Source organism: Cheilinus undulatus, linkage group 1 (genome assembly GCF_018320785.1).
Source record: "Cheilinus undulatus linkage group 1, ASM1832078v1, whole genome shotgun sequence".
NCBI classification, from domain to species: domain Eukaryota; kingdom Metazoa; phylum Chordata; class Actinopteri; order Labriformes; family Labridae; genus Cheilinus; species Cheilinus undulatus.
In genome coordinates this window covers 26,652,985-26,670,777 of record NC_054865.1, presented here as the reverse complement: position 1 = coordinate 26,670,777, position 17,793 = coordinate 26,652,985, and the positions used below count along the sequence as shown (strand labels likewise).

The 17,793-nt window shown below is 37.0% G+C and overlaps 1 protein-coding gene across 1 annotated transcript; it reads left to right on the top strand.

Annotated features, from left to right (window-relative positions):
- The first annotated feature begins 6,809 nt into the window (after nucleotides 1-6,809).
- On the top strand, nucleotides 6,810-15,893 carry sec11a (SEC11 homolog A, signal peptidase complex subunit). The gene is made up of 6 exons (XM_041796851.1): nucleotides 6,810-6,981; nucleotides 7,452-7,561; nucleotides 11,576-11,725; nucleotides 11,987-12,106; nucleotides 15,300-15,357; nucleotides 15,461-15,893. The coding sequence occupies exons 1-6, from the start codon at nucleotides 6,931-6,933 to the stop codon at nucleotides 15,509-15,511; spliced, it is 540 nt and encodes a 179-aa protein (XP_041652785.1). The 5' UTR covers nucleotides 6,810-6,930; the 3' UTR covers nucleotides 15,512-15,893.
- The last annotated feature ends 1,900 nt before the right edge of the window (nucleotides 15,894-17,793 follow it).

Genomic DNA, 17,793 nt, shown 5'->3' with positions numbered 1-17,793 from the left:
ATAGAGTGGACTGAATGACTGTAATGAAAGCCATTACAGTCAGTGAGCTTATCTGACATCAGCAGCCACTCATTATATCGCAGAGATAAAGATAAGTAACCCCGGTTATCTCAGTGACTCCTATTATCTAAGAGGACTCACATTTCTTTCATACCAATGTGAACACATTGTTTGAAGGGTCCACAAAGGCTATCAGGATTTGGGCTTTGACTTTTAGACCTTTTTTTGTTTTTTGTTTTTTTGTGTTTTTTTGGTAAATAGCTGTTTGGTTTCCTCAACAGGTTGGTTTCTTATCTGTTCTCTTTATGCAACCCTGAGGAGGGATTTTAACGAAAGGTAAAGAAAAAGACCAATATTGACAACAAAATTACTCTAATTCCAAAAGAGTATAAATTAATGAAGCCAAAGATCTAGAGATCTCACATGTGATGGGATGCGGTATAGGTCATAAACAAGCTTAAAATTAAAATACATGTCAGATACATTTGTTTTAAAGCTAGGTTCTGTTATGATAGAAACAATCAAGGAAGATGCACTTGTCTTGGATCCAAATCATGTTACCGGTACAGTATCAGCCTATGTCCACAACTGACGGATTTTGCACCAGGAGTGCCCATAACCTTATTTTCAGAGCATTGCTCTCATATTTATTTTTGCTTGGTTACAATGGTTGACATCAGCCTCCCTATGAAAGGTCATTACAGTCAGTTTTGAATAGCTGTGTCATGAATATTTTTCCTTTAGACATGGATAAATGATGTGAATGCATGTATTAGTGAATGCTGTCTTATCATTAGCAGCACACACCATTTTCCCCCCACCATAGTTGTTGACAGATTCAGACATCTCATGCTTTCTGATGTTGTTTGGTCAGTGAGTGACTTTGTGAGCGCGGCAATGTTCCGATGAATGGACCACACTGTAAAACAGTTAGGCTCAGCACAGTTTTGCCATAGTTGAGCTCATTAAACTCTGACTAACCTGTGCTTCCTCAGCTGATGTCCATCCAGTCTTACTCATTGCAACGGTAATCCATCTCTTTTTAGAGATCCAGATCATTTTGCTCAGATCAGTAGAGCTGGTTGTTTGGCTCCCACACGGCTCTACCAGTTTGGCTTTTTAAATGTGGATTAGATAATGACACGACATGGAGGAAAGGAAATTGGCACTTAAACAGGAGCTAGCTACCAAATCTAAAATAAAAGAGCCATCTGTAGCACATGCTCATTACTGAACAGCTCATCGTCACACAGTCTCTTACCCCACGATTATTATTAAGTTGATAGTACATCTCCATTTTCATTTAAAGCATGCTTATGACAATGTGGATTTTTTAAAGGGCTCAGCTCAGTACAAGACTCTTGTTTCCCTACATCTGGATGGACTGCAGGACTAACTAATTTGTGATATTGATCACCTCCATGGCAAGTAAATCTATTAAACTAGCAAAAATCACTGTTTTGTAAAGTGTTGAAATTATGTTCAATGTATGTAGAAATGTTCTGATGGTAACTATAGGGTTCAGGTCCATTTAGAGCTGTTAAGTACTAACTTTTCCCCGTTCCTATTCATTCCTAACATCTCTCCCCACTTCCTGACCCCCAGTGGACATTCAAGATCACATGATTGCAAACCCAGAAACACACATAGGATGCTGAGCCCCATATTAGCCCCATATTTTCAGCACCAATTGCCAGGGTAGTTTGGCCTCAATTTTGCACATCAAAAGTAGACAGAGATGTCTTGTCCATATTTTTAAAGCCTTTAGTAAGTTGTAACCACTGGAATCCACAGCTATCTCTAAAATTAAACTGTAGAACTATCAATAAAGTAAAAATGCTATCCTACAAATAATACACATGCATACTGTCATGGCGTGTACAATAATCATATGTTATGTCATGACTAACAATAGAAAGGACATTGATGATGACTGGTGTAAAATTAAAAACACACATTTCATTGCATGCTAACTGCAGCTGTACCACTCAGGAACAATTCAGAATCCCTATTGCAGACTGAACTGTTGCATGCAACTAGTGTGTGTCTAAAGGCGAAAAGGCTAACTTCATCAACATAATTATTTGTGATTCCCGGTCATTAGTGAGTCATCGTTTATGTAAGTGGGGGCATCACGCACAAGTGTGAAGAGTCAAAGCTAAATGAATGCTTAACAAGAGAAATTCCCTTAGTGTCACTTCTGATGCTGTCAAGTAGCCTGAGAGGGTGGGTTGTTGTTAACACAAAGAAAAGATGACAAACTTAAGTGAGAATAAGCATGGACCACATTTATAGTACAACAAATGAACAGTGTTGGTAGCAGAGCCTGCACAAAAATCTGTCATATAATCAGATTTCTTTGATCTGTAAGGTTTGTTTATTTGATACTCATAAAGTAAAACTTTAATTACCTTAATGACCAGTGTGCCCTAATGACGAAATATAAAAAACTGAATGAGGCCCATTGTTTTATTCATTTGTGCTTTATGTCCACATGCTGCTAAACATAACTCTAGTCACTGTCCTCTCAAGGAGAAGCAGGCACACATTTGGAGAGGATTTAAGGCAGGCTAACAAGATAATGGCTCTAAAAGCAGTAAAGATGTAGTTTGACTGAAGTGTCATGACAACATGGTGAAGGTTGGGCCTATAATAAAACAGACAAAAGACGCTCCTGCCACCTGCTGTTAGTTAAAAAACTGCACCATTGATGGCAATGACACAGGTCCCCACATCTCACTTAAGATGTAGCTTTTTCTTGACCAAACTGTTTATGCAGGGAATGCTTATTTTCAATGGGAATGAGGCTAATTCTGCTCAATGCACAGCATGTTTGGTCAATCAGTGCTAAATACCACTTTTTGTGCAAATTTGAACTTCTTCAACCAAAATATGCCCTGATTTTTCATGTCAAAAATGATGATACTACAAAATCAAAAGTAGCCTACTAGCTAAGCATGTAAAGTGATATTAAAATGCAGCTAAAAATCAGTTTCATTTTGGATATGAACTTAAACCATTAAGAGTTTTGTTTAACTCGACACTTGAAAGGCTACTTCATACAGTCAGTGCCTTTATCCATGTGAAAAATCACATTTGTCAGAGAGGAATAATGACGCTGTCCTTAATATCAAAGCGAAGAGAGCTTAAATCACAAAGAAAAGATGCATAGGCACAGCTCCTCCTGCAGCACGGAGCGGCTCTGATTCAGTATCACAGCAGGAGTGGATAACTCACAGTAATCTCAGCATTAATATCCATGATAAGGCACAGAAAATGAAGGAATAGTTAGCCCCATCAGTCGAATTTTGTGTGTACATTTAGACTAATGTTACAATGTCATTTTTTAAGAGGCATAATGTTAAATTAATGTGAAGATTGCACACTCGGAGCTGTGTTTTTAGCACATTAGACACATTCACTCCCACAGTCAGACTCATTATACTTCAACATGTGAAAACATACCCCACTCACACATAGCTAATCCTATTTGCATTTCAATTGAAGTGTTTCTTTTAATAACTGAAAAATTAAAGCAAAAAAAAAAAAAAAAGGTGTCCACTTCATATTCAAGGTTATTCCAGGACAGAGCTTATGTGTAATATCATTATATTCAGTCAGGTGTATTTGTACAAAATCAGATGCACACTGGAAACAAAGAGTGTAGGAAGGTCTAATTTTTCTGACAAAAAACCAGAAACATGATGCATCTGAGGCCCTCCCTCACAAAACAGATTCTGACCGCTCATTGTTGCACCTGACTGACCTCAATTACCATTGTGGGGCTTGGGTAGTTGTGACCATTCTGGTAGATTATATGAAAAGGATCACACATCCCTAAATGCCACAGACTAGATGGCATTTGAACAAAGTTTTATCTCCAGTCCACCAAAAGTCGTGAGCTGCCACTGGTCTCCATGCTAGCGCAGAGTCGAGTGTCAGCGCTGAGTTAATCTAGCGTATCACAGCAAGCTTTTGCTGACTATGAAATAATGACATTCTGATGCATATCTCACATTATTTCCACTCAGGGTGAACCTTAAAGGCTAAGTCTGAATAAAACTGGTGTCTATTTTTGAATGTGCATGATGTGCTCATGATGCAGCTCTGTGTTGTCCTTTCTTTAACCAAAAGAGAAGGAAGTGAGAATACAAAATGAATATGCAACATTTAACAGCCTATGTGCTGCTACGAAGAACAACAATCTGCTCATTCATCTTCGATGATGAGAAGAGCTGCACCATCTGAGATATATGGGCTTTATACTGTCAACAACAAGATGTCTGGGGTATCCCTCGGATCTAGATTTAGGCCATTAGATTTATAATGGCCAACATTTAAAACTTTTAGTGAATGACCCCATTATGTTTGTCAGTAACAGAAGCTGAGCTTGGTGGCTGTAAGAGAAATCTTTATTGTTAAGAGGAGAGTAATTACTGTACTTTTACCTTCCAACAGAACAGGAGAGAGAGCCCACAAGAAGACAATTGACTGCTGATATGAAAGGAAAACATACTTTTAATAGAACAGAGTTAAATGTGCCAAGATGCTTAAGAAACAGCAACAGTATTGTGATGTGTTGTCTTCCAGTCATTGACGTTGGTTTTTATGTAATTCAGCAAACAAACAAAAAAATCCATACTGCCAGGGTCAAATAACATTTTATTCCTTCAAACATTAAACCCATGAGCAAATTCAAGGTCAGGATTATCAAAGAGCTGCATAAACGTTAATAAATAACGGAATTCTGCAGCCTGTGGGAATTACACAGCTGCAGCTCCATAAGTACATCTGGGTATCTACTATCACAACCCAAAAATGGATATATGAAAGTTTGTGTATTTAAATTGTTGATGATTGTTAGTTTTAAATGTAAAAGTTGATAATACAGATCTTTGTTCTTTGGACATCAGATAAAATTATATGTATTTGTATAAAAAATATGCAGGGAACTTATGCAAAGCATTGGTATTAATTTGATTAATCAATTTATTTAAAAGGGACAGAGCACATTAATGAACATAAGCAAAAAACAAATGTTAACATGCAGGGGTCAGGAAAACTGCTAATTTACATCTAGTCCATGGTAGGTAACACATCAAAGACACAGGACAACAATACTTACAGTAGGCAAACATGCAAAAACAATATTCAAGTCAACTATATACTGTATATGTTGAATAAAGCGCATGATATAAAGTACATGTTGTAAAGTGCTAATTTAAGTGCAAGGAGTCATTTTCCACACGTGTTGCAGACACAGGTTAAGTACCACACGTTTTTAGAAAAAGTAGCTTATAGTAGTAATAGCAGATATAAAAAAAAACAGATAAAACAATCTAATAGACCTTGAGCAGACCAAGACAACGAGAAAATGTTACTTTAAAGGAACAATGGCATGTATATGCCCCACACATGCATACAGATAAAACAAGTAGTCACAAATACATACAGCAGTTGTAGTATACAAAGCAGGCTGGTGCGTTGCTTGCATTCATGTATAGTAAGCAATCATTGCACAACAACAGAAAGATATAAATATATAAAGTGCAATACCAGGTGGATTGGTGAAGCAGCACAAAATAATTTCATAATGTAGTAAAATTGTATCTTTCTATAAAAATGACTAAAACCATTTATTAAAAAGAAGATCATAAAATATCTAAAAGATAATATTCTATGAAGTAGCCACGAAGAGCAATGATTACTACTGTAACCCTACAGAGGATCCCTGATTTGCAACCCAGTTCTGCCATGAATAAATAAAAAAAATACAAATTCAGTCATCTTAAAGCTCCTCACTGGAGCTTTTTGCAACTTATGAAATTGACAGAAACTGACTTTGGTATTTCCTTAATGACTCATAAGCAAACAGGACCACCAGAAATGGCAATGATTAATCGTATACACTTGTTTTTAATACTTACATCTGCTGCCATGGGGTAGGTGTCAGACAAGTTTATTAAAAAGTATGCTGAACACTTGATCATTTTATGGTAAAAAATCCCAATGACTATGCAATTGATGGTCAAATCAGTTTCATCTGTAAATTATCAGTGTCATGAATTACTAATAATTGCTTTTGGTGTCAGCCCTGAAAATTATATATGGGTCAACCCCTCGTGCTTGTCCCCTGCAAAAGCATGGGACAACAAGGGATCACCCTAAAGAATAACAACAAATAAATGAATAAATAAACTTTATCCATCCATATACAAGCAAATATTGTGATAGTAAAATATAATTTCAAATATAGGACAAAAACACAATTTAGAGTGTGCTAAAAAATACCAATGTCAAACAGAATTCAGTCAGGAAATCAAATGATGTCCATTTTTAATTAATGAATTTGTAAATTAGCTGTTTGAAAGCCTCCCAGGAGTAGGCTAAACCAAGATTTTTTGTTCTTTTTGGTGACTGAGTTTTACTATGTAACAGCTAAATGAATAGGCAAACGGTCTTAATAAAAGTATTGGTACTTATTGTACGTATTGGAGTCAATCTGGAGTCATATAGTTAAATGATTAATATTAGGGAAGATTTTTCGTTTACTAGGGCTAAGATAGGAAAAATATGTATCTTTAGCGAAAGGATTCACAAAAAAATGCTCCTTCTGTAATTGTTATTGATTTTGCTAATGCTAGATATCTATTTTGTGAAGATCCCGGCTCCAACAAATAGATTTATCATAAAAAAGGCCAATAACACGTTTGTTTTCGATTATGGGACTTTTGGAAAACCCCTCCGCGCGCTCTCGTATCCTGAGCTGACACCTCAACACAGCGTTTGCACGGGGGTGGGACTTCCGGTTGAGCACACCCGGAAGATTCGGATGCAAGTTTCACCGCTCGACCGTGCATCCATATGGTCGTTACTTTAAACGTTTTAATGTGATTCTGGTGCTTTTTCTACACAGTATTATCTGCAAAAATGTTATCTCTAGATTTTCTCGACGATGTTCGTCGCATGAATAAGCGGCAGGTATGTACCGGAACATGAGTTAACTGTGTTACGACAGCCTCTTTGTACGGCAGAGACCACAGAGCTAACGTTACCTAGCCGTTAACCGCTTTTCTACGTTGTAGTCTGTCTGTCACTTTTTAACAACCTATAATCAGGACTATTTCATGTAAATTCATCCTTAAAATTGTACCGTTTAATTCTAAAGCATTGGAGGAAAACAGACATTGCTTTCAATGATTCTTCCTTCAGTTAAGCTAGCTATTTCCCCATTTTAGCCTGTTTTCATCAAACTCATGGCAAAGTCCACTACATGATATGCTTACAAATAAATCACCTCCGGAAATAAATTTTATCAGCAGTATATCTGCTGGAAATATACGAAAGTTAACCACGTATTTGGTCCTGGGCTAGCTCTTATGATTAATAAATATTCCGTGTCTTGACGGGTTTTTAGCAGAAATTAAATTTAACTTGTTTTTGTTGTTCAGCTCTATTACCAGGTGCTGAACTTCGGTATGATTGTTTCCTCTGCGCTGATGATCTGGAAAGGACTGATGGTCGTTACTGGCAGTGAGAGTCCAATTGTCGTCGTTCTCAGGTAAGTTAATCTAATGTTATGAGATATAAGCTCTCGTTTGGCCGTAATCCATTGACTTAGTGGACGTGTTAAGACTTACAGTAAAGTGGATTTTCACTTCACGTTGGTTGTGCGATGGTGACCTCAAAATCATTTGAGTTTATTTACCTCTTAACCTGACCTGAAAGTTTCAATATTCTGGAATATTTTTATGTCATTACAGGCTATTTAGGAATTACCAGTATAGCTGTGCATCTTGACTGGTCTCATGATTTTAATACAGTTACGATTACCAGGCTAACAATTTATTTCAATTCATTATCATGCTGCATCACAATTCATCTTTTCCTGATTGGAGGCAAGTATTCTGATGAAACAATACTCCCGATGTTAACAGAAAATTATTTTCAAATCCATTTTCACGTATAACTGATCATTGAATAATATTAACAGCAAATATCATCAGATTGATATTCTTCTTATTAAGTAAAAGGTTTGCGTGAACAGATCTTACATGTATATTATCGTCCCACTGGTCAAATCGTCTAAAAATATGCCTTTGTTGTAAAGAAACCGCCGCCACTGTACAGCATCAGATTGTCCGGGGCGGGGTAGTGGTGGTGGTGGTGGGGTGTTCAAATTTTGGATTAGATCGGAATGACACAGTTTCCTGAGTGAGCCATATTGGGGAATTTTATTCAGATTAAAGTTTTTTTTTGAAGCATTTTTATCCAGATCAGGCATTTATTCTGATTACAAGTGGTCTATGTAGACATAGCTATTGTTGCCACATTGTTGGGCAGGGTTTAATTTTACAAGGACTCTGGTAAACTGATCATGTTGGGCTCTTGGCTCGTTTATTTTCCTTGCCATATGGTTAGCTCCACTGATGTGTGTTTTGTCTCATAGTAATGTTTGGCATTACTGCATTTAATAATTGAGACAGTACTGAAACATAGGAGACGTGATCTTGAACTGTTGGTGTGGGCAGTGAACATAACATAAATATAGGCTAAGTGTTTGTTACTCCTCTTTTTAAATGGCAGTCTTCTTTTCTAATCCTCCCTGACTTACTTCATGTCTATGTCTGTGAGCAGACTGCACTCAGAGTATTTCCAGGTTGAAATGCCTGCACAGTCATAACACAGGAGTTGATTGGTTGAGTAGTGTCATGTAACTACTGCTGCTTCAAAGACAAGACAAGCTGCAGCATTTAAAATAAACTACCATTGCAATGAAATGCAATAAAAGCAGCCTGAAGGAATTCTGGTCTTATTCGAGTATTTACAGTAGGTCCAGCTGCAGAGGAAAAATACACAAGGAGCTTCTGTCTGCATCCATTATGAGCTGCCTCTGCATTGACGCAGAATCGTCCATGTCTGCCTCATGATTTATTGTGGGAAAGATTATTTTCAACACCACTACTGACTAGTGCCCAGTTTGAATACTTATTGCCTAATTAAGGATAAGCTACATGTCGGATGAGTATTTCACCAATAGACAAAGCAAGTCAGTCGTCAGCTGCAATTTGATAAACAAATTTGGTATAAAAACACACACAGATATTGCTGTGTGTATTGCAATGGCCACATCAAGTGGCTAACTAAGGCCACAGATTATCCATCCATCCATTATTTGAATGTCATCCCAAACAGGTAAACTCATTTAGCAGTTTACCTATCCCCTCCTGTGTTCAGCTCTAAAACTACTCAGACTCAAAATGTGCCATTGTTGGTCACACTAAGAAGTAGGGTTGTCCCGATCAGCATTTTTGGCCTCCGATCCCGATCCGATTTTTCAATATTGAATATCTGCCGATACCGAGTCCCAATCTGATACTTAGAATTACCTAGATTACAGTTTCAATTGTTACTGCTAGATATCTCAAACTTACTCAGTTTAACTCAGTACAGCCAATATTGTTGTAAAAAAAACCCATAAAATCACATTTCTGCTCAGAATGGTGTAATAGCTCTGTTTCACTTTAATTATCTGTCAAAAATAAATTTACATCTTCACTTAGTGCAGTGTTTACTATTCAATCAGACAATCAAAATCCACTTAAAGTGGTCAGCTGAATGACCTGACCAGTCAAAAAAGTGAACTCAAATTACCTCAGATTCACTTAGAGGTGGTGTAACAATAGTCACAATAACATGAATTCAATAAATGAATTTTAAACGTTACAATTCCGCTTAGAAGTTAACTTGACTCTATTAGTCACAACAAAAAACTGAACTCAAAAATGAACTAAAAACATCCTAACCCAGTTTTAAAGTGGTATAAACAGTTTAACTTGAATAGGATAAAAAACAATGATCAAAACAACAATCCTTTTTAAGATGTAGCAGCTTAATCTGAGATGTAAACCAAAACATTAACACTGGAATAAAACCCAAATACAAGGCAATCTTGTAATTTCAGTGCAATTTCTAAAGTGCAACTACAGCTGCTGCATCACTCCCCCTCCCCTCACTTTTTTCTCAGGGACTCAGCAGTGACATGAGACAAACATCTGAGCTCCAGATGCCTGTAGTGAAGTAGGTTTTGTCTGGTATGCTATCACGTACTTTGTTGTACAGCTCCAGTAAAGCAGTGTCAGTAATGTAATGTCGAGACAGCAGGGCATAACGTGGGTCCAAATTCTCCCCCAGGGGGATGGGCTGGTTGTCCAAAGTGATGAACTTGCCCACTTTTTCTGTTATCTTTGTTGCCTTGTCGCTCTCTCGAGGGTACTTGTCTGTTCTCTTAAAGTCCAGAGTGTGTATCTTCGGTGAAGCTGCCTGTTGCTCTTGTAAAGTCCCCGTATTAGTGTTAAATGCAGCTCTGCTGCTACCACCTCATGAAACGGTCGTGTTACAGATGCTGCAAGTGGTCACTGGACTGTTTTCGCTCTCAAGTTTGAAGTTTTTCCACACCGCTGACATTTTTAACACATGAAAGCTAATTTTGCTACCACTGCTTTGTTGTTACTGGCGCGTTTACGGCCTGTCATAAATTATGCTCCATTTAAGGCAACTGACGTCAATGATCGGCTGGGCTGATCAGATCAAACTGCCGATCGCCGATCAATTAAAAATGCTTAGTATCGGCCCGATCCGATACACGTGATTGGGATCGGAACATCCCTGCTAAGAAGACAGTCTTTTATAGAGGAGGAAAGAGTGCAAAATAAAAGTTGGAAGTCCTCCTTTACAGCCTTACGTCAGCTCTTTAGTTTCACTGATTGCTCTTATGCCAATGAACAAGTTAATTTATTCCTATACAAGTGCAAATGTGTAATTGTGAAGATTGTCCTGATGAACATGTTTTTTCTTTGTTATCGGCACAGCACTCTATAATGTCCTACTCGGTTGGTGATTTGGGATGCATTGTAGTAGATCAAGAAGAAAACCCCAAAAGAAAAAATACATCATACCAAAGCACATGATTAGAAGAAGCTGTCCTGTTACTGACCTCTCTGTTTTCCTGTTTATGTGTCCATATCTTCAAACTGGTGGTTTAGATAGCAGTTTACTCATCACAGTATTAGATTTTTTTTTGATAAACATGAATCTCAGAAACATCCACTTTTGGGGAAAAAAAAAAAAAACTTTGCCCAAAGTCTGTTTGTAAACTGTAGTGACAGAATATCTTGATGCCCACCTTTATCAGCTGGGTGCAATTTAAATGTATGCAAATATGCAAATTTAGCCTCAGGTAAAAAAAAATAAATAAAAGCAAAACAATATCAGTAATTTTGGCTGTTAATTGATTTCCTTATGCAGTTGTTTTTTATTTTTGGGTCTTATCCAAGTCTTATATTAAACAGATGTGTTCTGCCGATACTTGTCACGTTGCAGACATTACAGTCCTGGATATGTTAACTAATTGTGAAATCTGTCCTCCATGGTTTGAATATTTTAAGTCTCTAGATCTGTTGATATTGACTGTAAATAAAGGTTGTAATAGGCATGGCATATTATTAAAAAAAAACAGTTTAAATGATCTTAATGTTTCTAATTAAATGAAATGTGTACCTGCTCTTCCTTTCAGTGGGAGTATGGAGCCAGCTTTCCACAGAGGAGACCTGCTGTTTCTGACCAATCGGGTAGAGGATCCCATCAGAGTCGGAGAGATTGTCGTCTTCAGGATAGAAGGCAGAGAGATCCCCATAGTACACAGAGTACTAAAGATCCATGAAAAGTAGGAATATAGTCTTTATTACAGTGGCTGTCACTGATTAAGATGTACTCTGATATCACAGAGCCCCATGCCTGTGTATCAGATATGACAGTTCCATTATTATTGTTGAACTGAACTAAAACACTTTTCCCAAAAAATGATCAGGGAGTCTTCTTTGATATGTCAGAACTATCATGTATCCTCTTCCAGACACAGGTGTAGCAGAAAAAGAGGACATGCTGTACATTTGGGTCTAATGTCATGCTGATGTTTTGTCTGCAGGGAAAATGGAGACATTAAGTTTTTGACCAAAGGGGACAACAATGCAGTGGATGACAGAGGACTGTACAAGCAGGGCCAACACTGGCTGGAGAAAAAGGATGTGGTTGGACGAGCGAGGGGGTAAGTTATCAGTTTGGACAGAATCTAGATAATTAGAAATATATCACTAACATAATGGGACTGAAAACTGCAGCTATCATGCGCCATGGTAGAGTCTGAATGTGTCAGTTTGAGGTTTCTCTGGGTCAGAAGTGGAGGAGGTTGCCACTTAAGTAAAGCTTGAAAAATCTTGCAGAAAGCGTGTCAAGATAAATAAAACAATATTGGTTTCCAATGCTTTTTTAATGATAACAGCACACTTGCAACATCTCCTGAAATCCATCATGATAGCCCTACTTGTCTATCAGAGAGAAAATGACAAGGTCATATGCATAAAGTGCTTCTTTACTGCTCTGCCTAAGGGATTCGAGTCCTATTTCTCCAGTAGATCATTCATATTGAAGAAGAAAGGCATAATTTAGACTGTGCATCCTTTTCATCAGTCTCAAGATGTATTAATGGCAAAGTATGTTCAAACAACCCTATCGTACAATTTTGGATATGACCCAATACTGGGGCAGACAAGACATATCATAGCTGTCAGCAGAAAGCAGCTTTTCTCAAAGGCTGGAAACAAGACAATGACAAGCCTGTCACTGTCAACGCTGTTTCACTTCAATGTTTTTTTTTTTGTTTGTTTGTTTGTTTGTTTTTTTTAATAATACCATGCTATTATTTATTACCACACTTACTTGGTCAGTGATATGGAGGACTGAAAGTGGCAAAATGAAATATATAAATATATAAATAATTAAATAATTGAATGTGTCATTTATTATTTAATATTGGAAATAAATCAACAAATATATAAATAAATATATAATTATTTGATTAATTAAATGCATGTGCTATTAAATAATTAATTAAATGCGTCATTATTTATTTAAAATTGGTAATAAATAAATAATTTATGAAATACATAAATAATTAAATAAATGTTTGAATAATTATTTAAAATGTTAATTCATTCTATGTAAAAACACATCGACTTATTTCACTATTTAATTATTTCACTATTTATTTAATTATTTCACTATTTATTTAATTATTTCTCTATTTTATTTAATTATTTCATGGTTCCTGCTCCAGCAGTGCATCATGATTAGATTTTTTTTTTTTTAATTTAAAGGGGAATTTACTTCAATTTTTCAGGGATTTACATGAAATATTTGGGTTTTTTTTCAGAATGTCTTAAAGTTCACATATTTTACCCCTTTAGACAAATTTATATTGGTCTCAGAGGTCCCCAAAACATGCCCGGGAAGTTTGTTGCTTAAAAAAACACTCAGTATAAGCCCTGCTCAGAATGAGCTGTTTCTGTGTCTGTAGCCTTAAATGTTAATGAGCTGTCTGACTCTGTCCCTGACTCCGCCCCTCTTAGCAAATGGATGTGGCTCTCCTGATCATCCTCTCAGCTGGCAGCTTCAGGAGATTTGTAGACATCATTTTTAGTACGAACCAATTCCTTTTCAAAGATAAGGCAGAGCTTTTAAACTTATCAGGTGCTTCTGATCCCAAATAAGTGGATGAAACTCAAAAACGCATCCCAAACAATAGCTCAGGTCTCAGGAGGTTAAAGATACTGGCCGTTACCAGTTAAAACGAGATATTTTGGGTGCTGATTGGTCTAGTGGTTAGGTCACACCCACTATATTTGGAGGTTAAAGTTCTCTATGACGGCGGTGCAGGTTCAAGACCTATGGCTACTTTGATGCATGTCATTCCTGTTCTCTCTGATTTTACCACTAAATCCACCTATTGAATACAGGCATAAAAGCCCAAAAATAACTCTTAAAAAGAAGCTGAGTGAGTGAATATCTTACCAAAGATTAATTTTATTATAAGTATGCTTCCTCTGTCCACACCTCCTAAGTACTGGGATAGGATAAAGAGCATAATTTCAAAATTTATTTGGAATAGAGGACGACCAAAACTGAAAAATTGCATCCTATGCCAAAGTAAGTCTCAAGGGGGATTTGGTTTAGCCAGTTTCAAACTATATTACATATCGTTCATGCTCCGCCCCCTTCAAAAAGTGGTTTTTGCAGGATGTTAATATGGCTTCAGCATTGTGGCTTTATATAAGGTAAATTAACTTTTATTCAGTGGTCTTACTCTCAAGCTAGCCAAGGAGAAATTTGGTCCCATATCTCACGCTATAAAAATATGGCAGCAGGCTGTTAAGTTGGGGAAAGTGGATATAAAATGGCACAAACATACTCCAATTTTCAATAATCAGCTCCTCTGCTTAGACTGCAGACCAATGTTATTCCCATCTTGGTCTAATTGCGGTATTCGCTCCCTCTCACATGTAATAAATGAAGATGGTCTAAGATCCTTTGAAGACCTCAGGGAAGAATATAATTTGCCACCAGCCTCATTTTTCTTTTATTTGCCGCTGAGATCAGTGTTTCAAACTAGTAGGGTCCAATGGAAGGCTGTGCTCCCTACTCACCCTCTCATTTATTTTATGTCAACCAAAATTTAAGGTGTGGGTTTTGTGTCTAATATGTATAAAAAAAAATTCAGGAAGTTGCGCGTCCATATATGGGTGTGACAAAGGTCTGTGTCTGTTAATTTGTGTTGATATGTGATCTAAACCTCACTCTGAAAATAAAAAAAAACATTTGATCACAAAAAAGAAGCTGAGTGCCAGCTTTGTTGTGTTTTTTGTCTGCTGACAGATGCATTTAAACACCTTTCTCAACCTAGAGGCTTTGTGTTAAAAGTTGCACCTGTGCACTTGAACTAATGTGCTTTCAGGTACTAAAGAGGTACTTGTCAGGATTAGCGCTGTGTGAATGGTTACCTTACATGTACTGAGCTGGGTACCCTGCCATACAACTCATCAGTCTCTGTCACATATAAAGGTGATAACAAGCAGGTGCTCTGATGTTATTTACTGCCCACTCTTGCTGCTCCACTGCAACATGTCTCCACACACACAGGCAATCTCATTCGCACACAAAGGTTTATATGAAGAGTTTGAGGGGATTTATTCTTAAGTAAAGAAGTTATTTTCTTGTTTCACATTTCTGCAGGGATGTTTAGTGTTACATAATTACTGTAATGTCACTGTAATCCTAATGTGAAATGCTACCTGAATTTTTTTTACGTGCTTTGTTTAGCAAAGGAAATTGTTTCATTTGCATAGAGTTCTGTACTAAATGCATGAATAAAACGTCCTGACACTAAGCCATGTGAAAATTTCCAGGTTTGTGCCATATATTGGAATCGTCACCATCCTCATGAATGACTACCCCAAGTTTAAAGTAAGTTGGAAGACCTCATTGCATCAAATGTGATCTGATAGAATATGAAACAGGTCAGTCTTTACTTCAAATATCTTGTTTCTTTAATCCTTATTCTCTGCAGTATGCTGTGCTCTTCATGCTGGGTCTGTTTGTGTTGGTCCATCGGGAGTGAGGTACCCACACCATAGGACCCCAGAAGGATTAACTTCGTCCAGGAAACCTCAGTCATGCCTTTCAAAACAGAATTAAGTTCGACTTTGTCAAACCCGATGGGCTTTTTGTACCATTTGTTTGAACATTTTGTAGAAATGTGGATAGGGTGTTTACATTTGAAAAATCCAAGCTTTAAAAATATTTTTGTGAGGGAACTAGTCTAGATTTAGTTTAAAATGGATCTTTATTTGTAATCCTCAGAATATGAAACAGCATTCATTCAAATAAATTAAGTCTTGTTTCCTTTCTGTTTTCTGAGCTGTTGTCTTTGAAAAATATGTGAAGTATTTTATGACAACTGAATATGAATGATATTAAATATGAAATCTGGTTACCATCCACTATGGAGTCCTCCTCTTTGCCTCTTTTCTGTTTTAGATGCTGCTGCAGAGGATAAATCTATTTACACTGAGTAGTATACGGCCACAAGTTTAATTTTAACAGTTCTGTTTTAGGTAACATTTTAATTTCAATAAGTGTGTGTTCACTGCCCTGTGTTTATTATTGTGCAAGTGAAACTCTCTAGAAATCCCTCTGTGCTTTATGTATTTGACCCACCATTTAAAAGAGTTGCATCAAATTTACATAGAAGCACTTTTCTCTGTTCTTATTGGGCAGTAATATTCTTGATATTCTATCATGAAGCAGCTTATATCAGCATGCATTTTCATTTAAATAAAATCAGTTTTTATTCTGCTAGTTTTTATCATAAAGGTGTCTGTTGGGGTGTACGGTTAAGTGTGATTGCGATCAAGGTAAATTCACAGAGGCTATCCAGTAGTAAACCCTTCAAAGACTTCTGAAGTGCTCAAACTTTGTTTTCTTTGTTTGGACCTAAAAGAACTGTAATCTTGTAAGACAAGATTACATAATCCTTTATTGATCTCCAGAGGGGAAATTCAAGTGTTGCAGCAGCTCAAATGGTCTGAGAATGGGAAACTCTCCATCACATGGTTCCCCTCAAAGCATACCTGGTTTGTAGATATTCTATAGTTACATGATAGGAGTGAACGTGAGTCTACTTCTCTTGACTGTAGACTGAAATGAGTTGTAGCCCTTTGAGCTATGAAAAATCAGTTTTAAACCCAAGACTTAAGTGTAAGTCATAAGAAAAGCACGGTGTATCTTAAAACGTCGAAGTTAATCTAATCAGTGAATTTGGTCTGTGATGCTGTGATGGTGTCTTCTAACGAGACTGACATTCAGCTCAGCAGAATGTCTGAAATCCTAAACGTGTGTGTGAATGCCAAAGGTTACAAAAAGAGCAGGCCGATAGCTACAGCTCTGCCATGAAACTCGCAACTTTAGCACCCTGAAGTGACAAAAAGGCGCTCTGTCTTATCAGCTCTAAATTAGCAGAGAGAATCAGCAGGTCCTCCTGTCCTCAGAGGACTGATGGTGAACACAGCAGCATGCTGCAACTGGCCAAATGTCATGTTGCTCATTGTGATGGGCCAGGCCTAGACCTGAGCATGGGAGGAGGACCTGGGAAGGAAATGGCTATATTTGTTGCTCTTTACGGAAGCATTATTAATCACTGCTGCCACTGCATAGATCTTCCCACACAATTCACACCAACAGTGCACGTAATCCTTAAAAATAATCCAGTGTTAGCCACGGCATTTCCAGATGATGGCTTAACATAAGTCTGGTTCTGCTCAGGGTTTCTACCTGGTCAAAGGAAATGTTTGCTAAATGTTACAGTCTTTTGTTCGTGGTGGATTAAAACAGAAATAGAAAATAATTTCACTACTTTTGCATACAAAGGCATACATTTGTCTTAGACTTTTTTTGAATATACAATTTAACAGTACAAGGTAATGTATGCCAAAGGTGGCTCTTGAAAACTAATATTAAAATCAATATACTGAGCATAGCAAATACAGCCTGAAGAAAAAAAACAAAGAAACAGACCCAGCAGACTTCCATTAAGAGAGGACATAAAACATCTATCCTTTGCTGTGGTGAAACATAATTAGTATGATAAACTAAGTGTCCTTACTGATGATAATACAGTCTGCTCTAGAAAAAAAAAGATTGATTAGGTTATATAGGTTATACCATTTGATGTGATATATATTTGGCAGATTGGATGTAAACAAGAAAACAGTATATTTAATCTTTTAGGGATCTTTTATCAAAGAAATGTGTGTATAAAGCTGTTTGCACAGGGGTAAAATCACATTCACAACCCTAAATGAACTATTCCACTTCAGCTGTGGAGTTGCCTGCCTATAGAAT

Bases quoted from the DNA above. Each gene is read 5' to 3' on its own strand.
- sec11a (XM_041796851.1), top strand. From the start codon at position 6,931: ATGTTATCTCTAGATTTTCTCGACGATGTTCGTCGCATGAATAAGCGG. The intron at 11,726-11,986 runs GTAGGAATATAG...TTTTGTCTGCAG, and splicing joins GTACTAAAGATCCATGAAAA to GGAAAATGGAGACATTAAGT. The intron at 15,358-15,460 runs GTAAGTTGGAAG...TATTCTCTGCAG, and splicing joins ATGACTACCCCAAGTTTAAA to TATGCTGTGCTCTTCATGCT.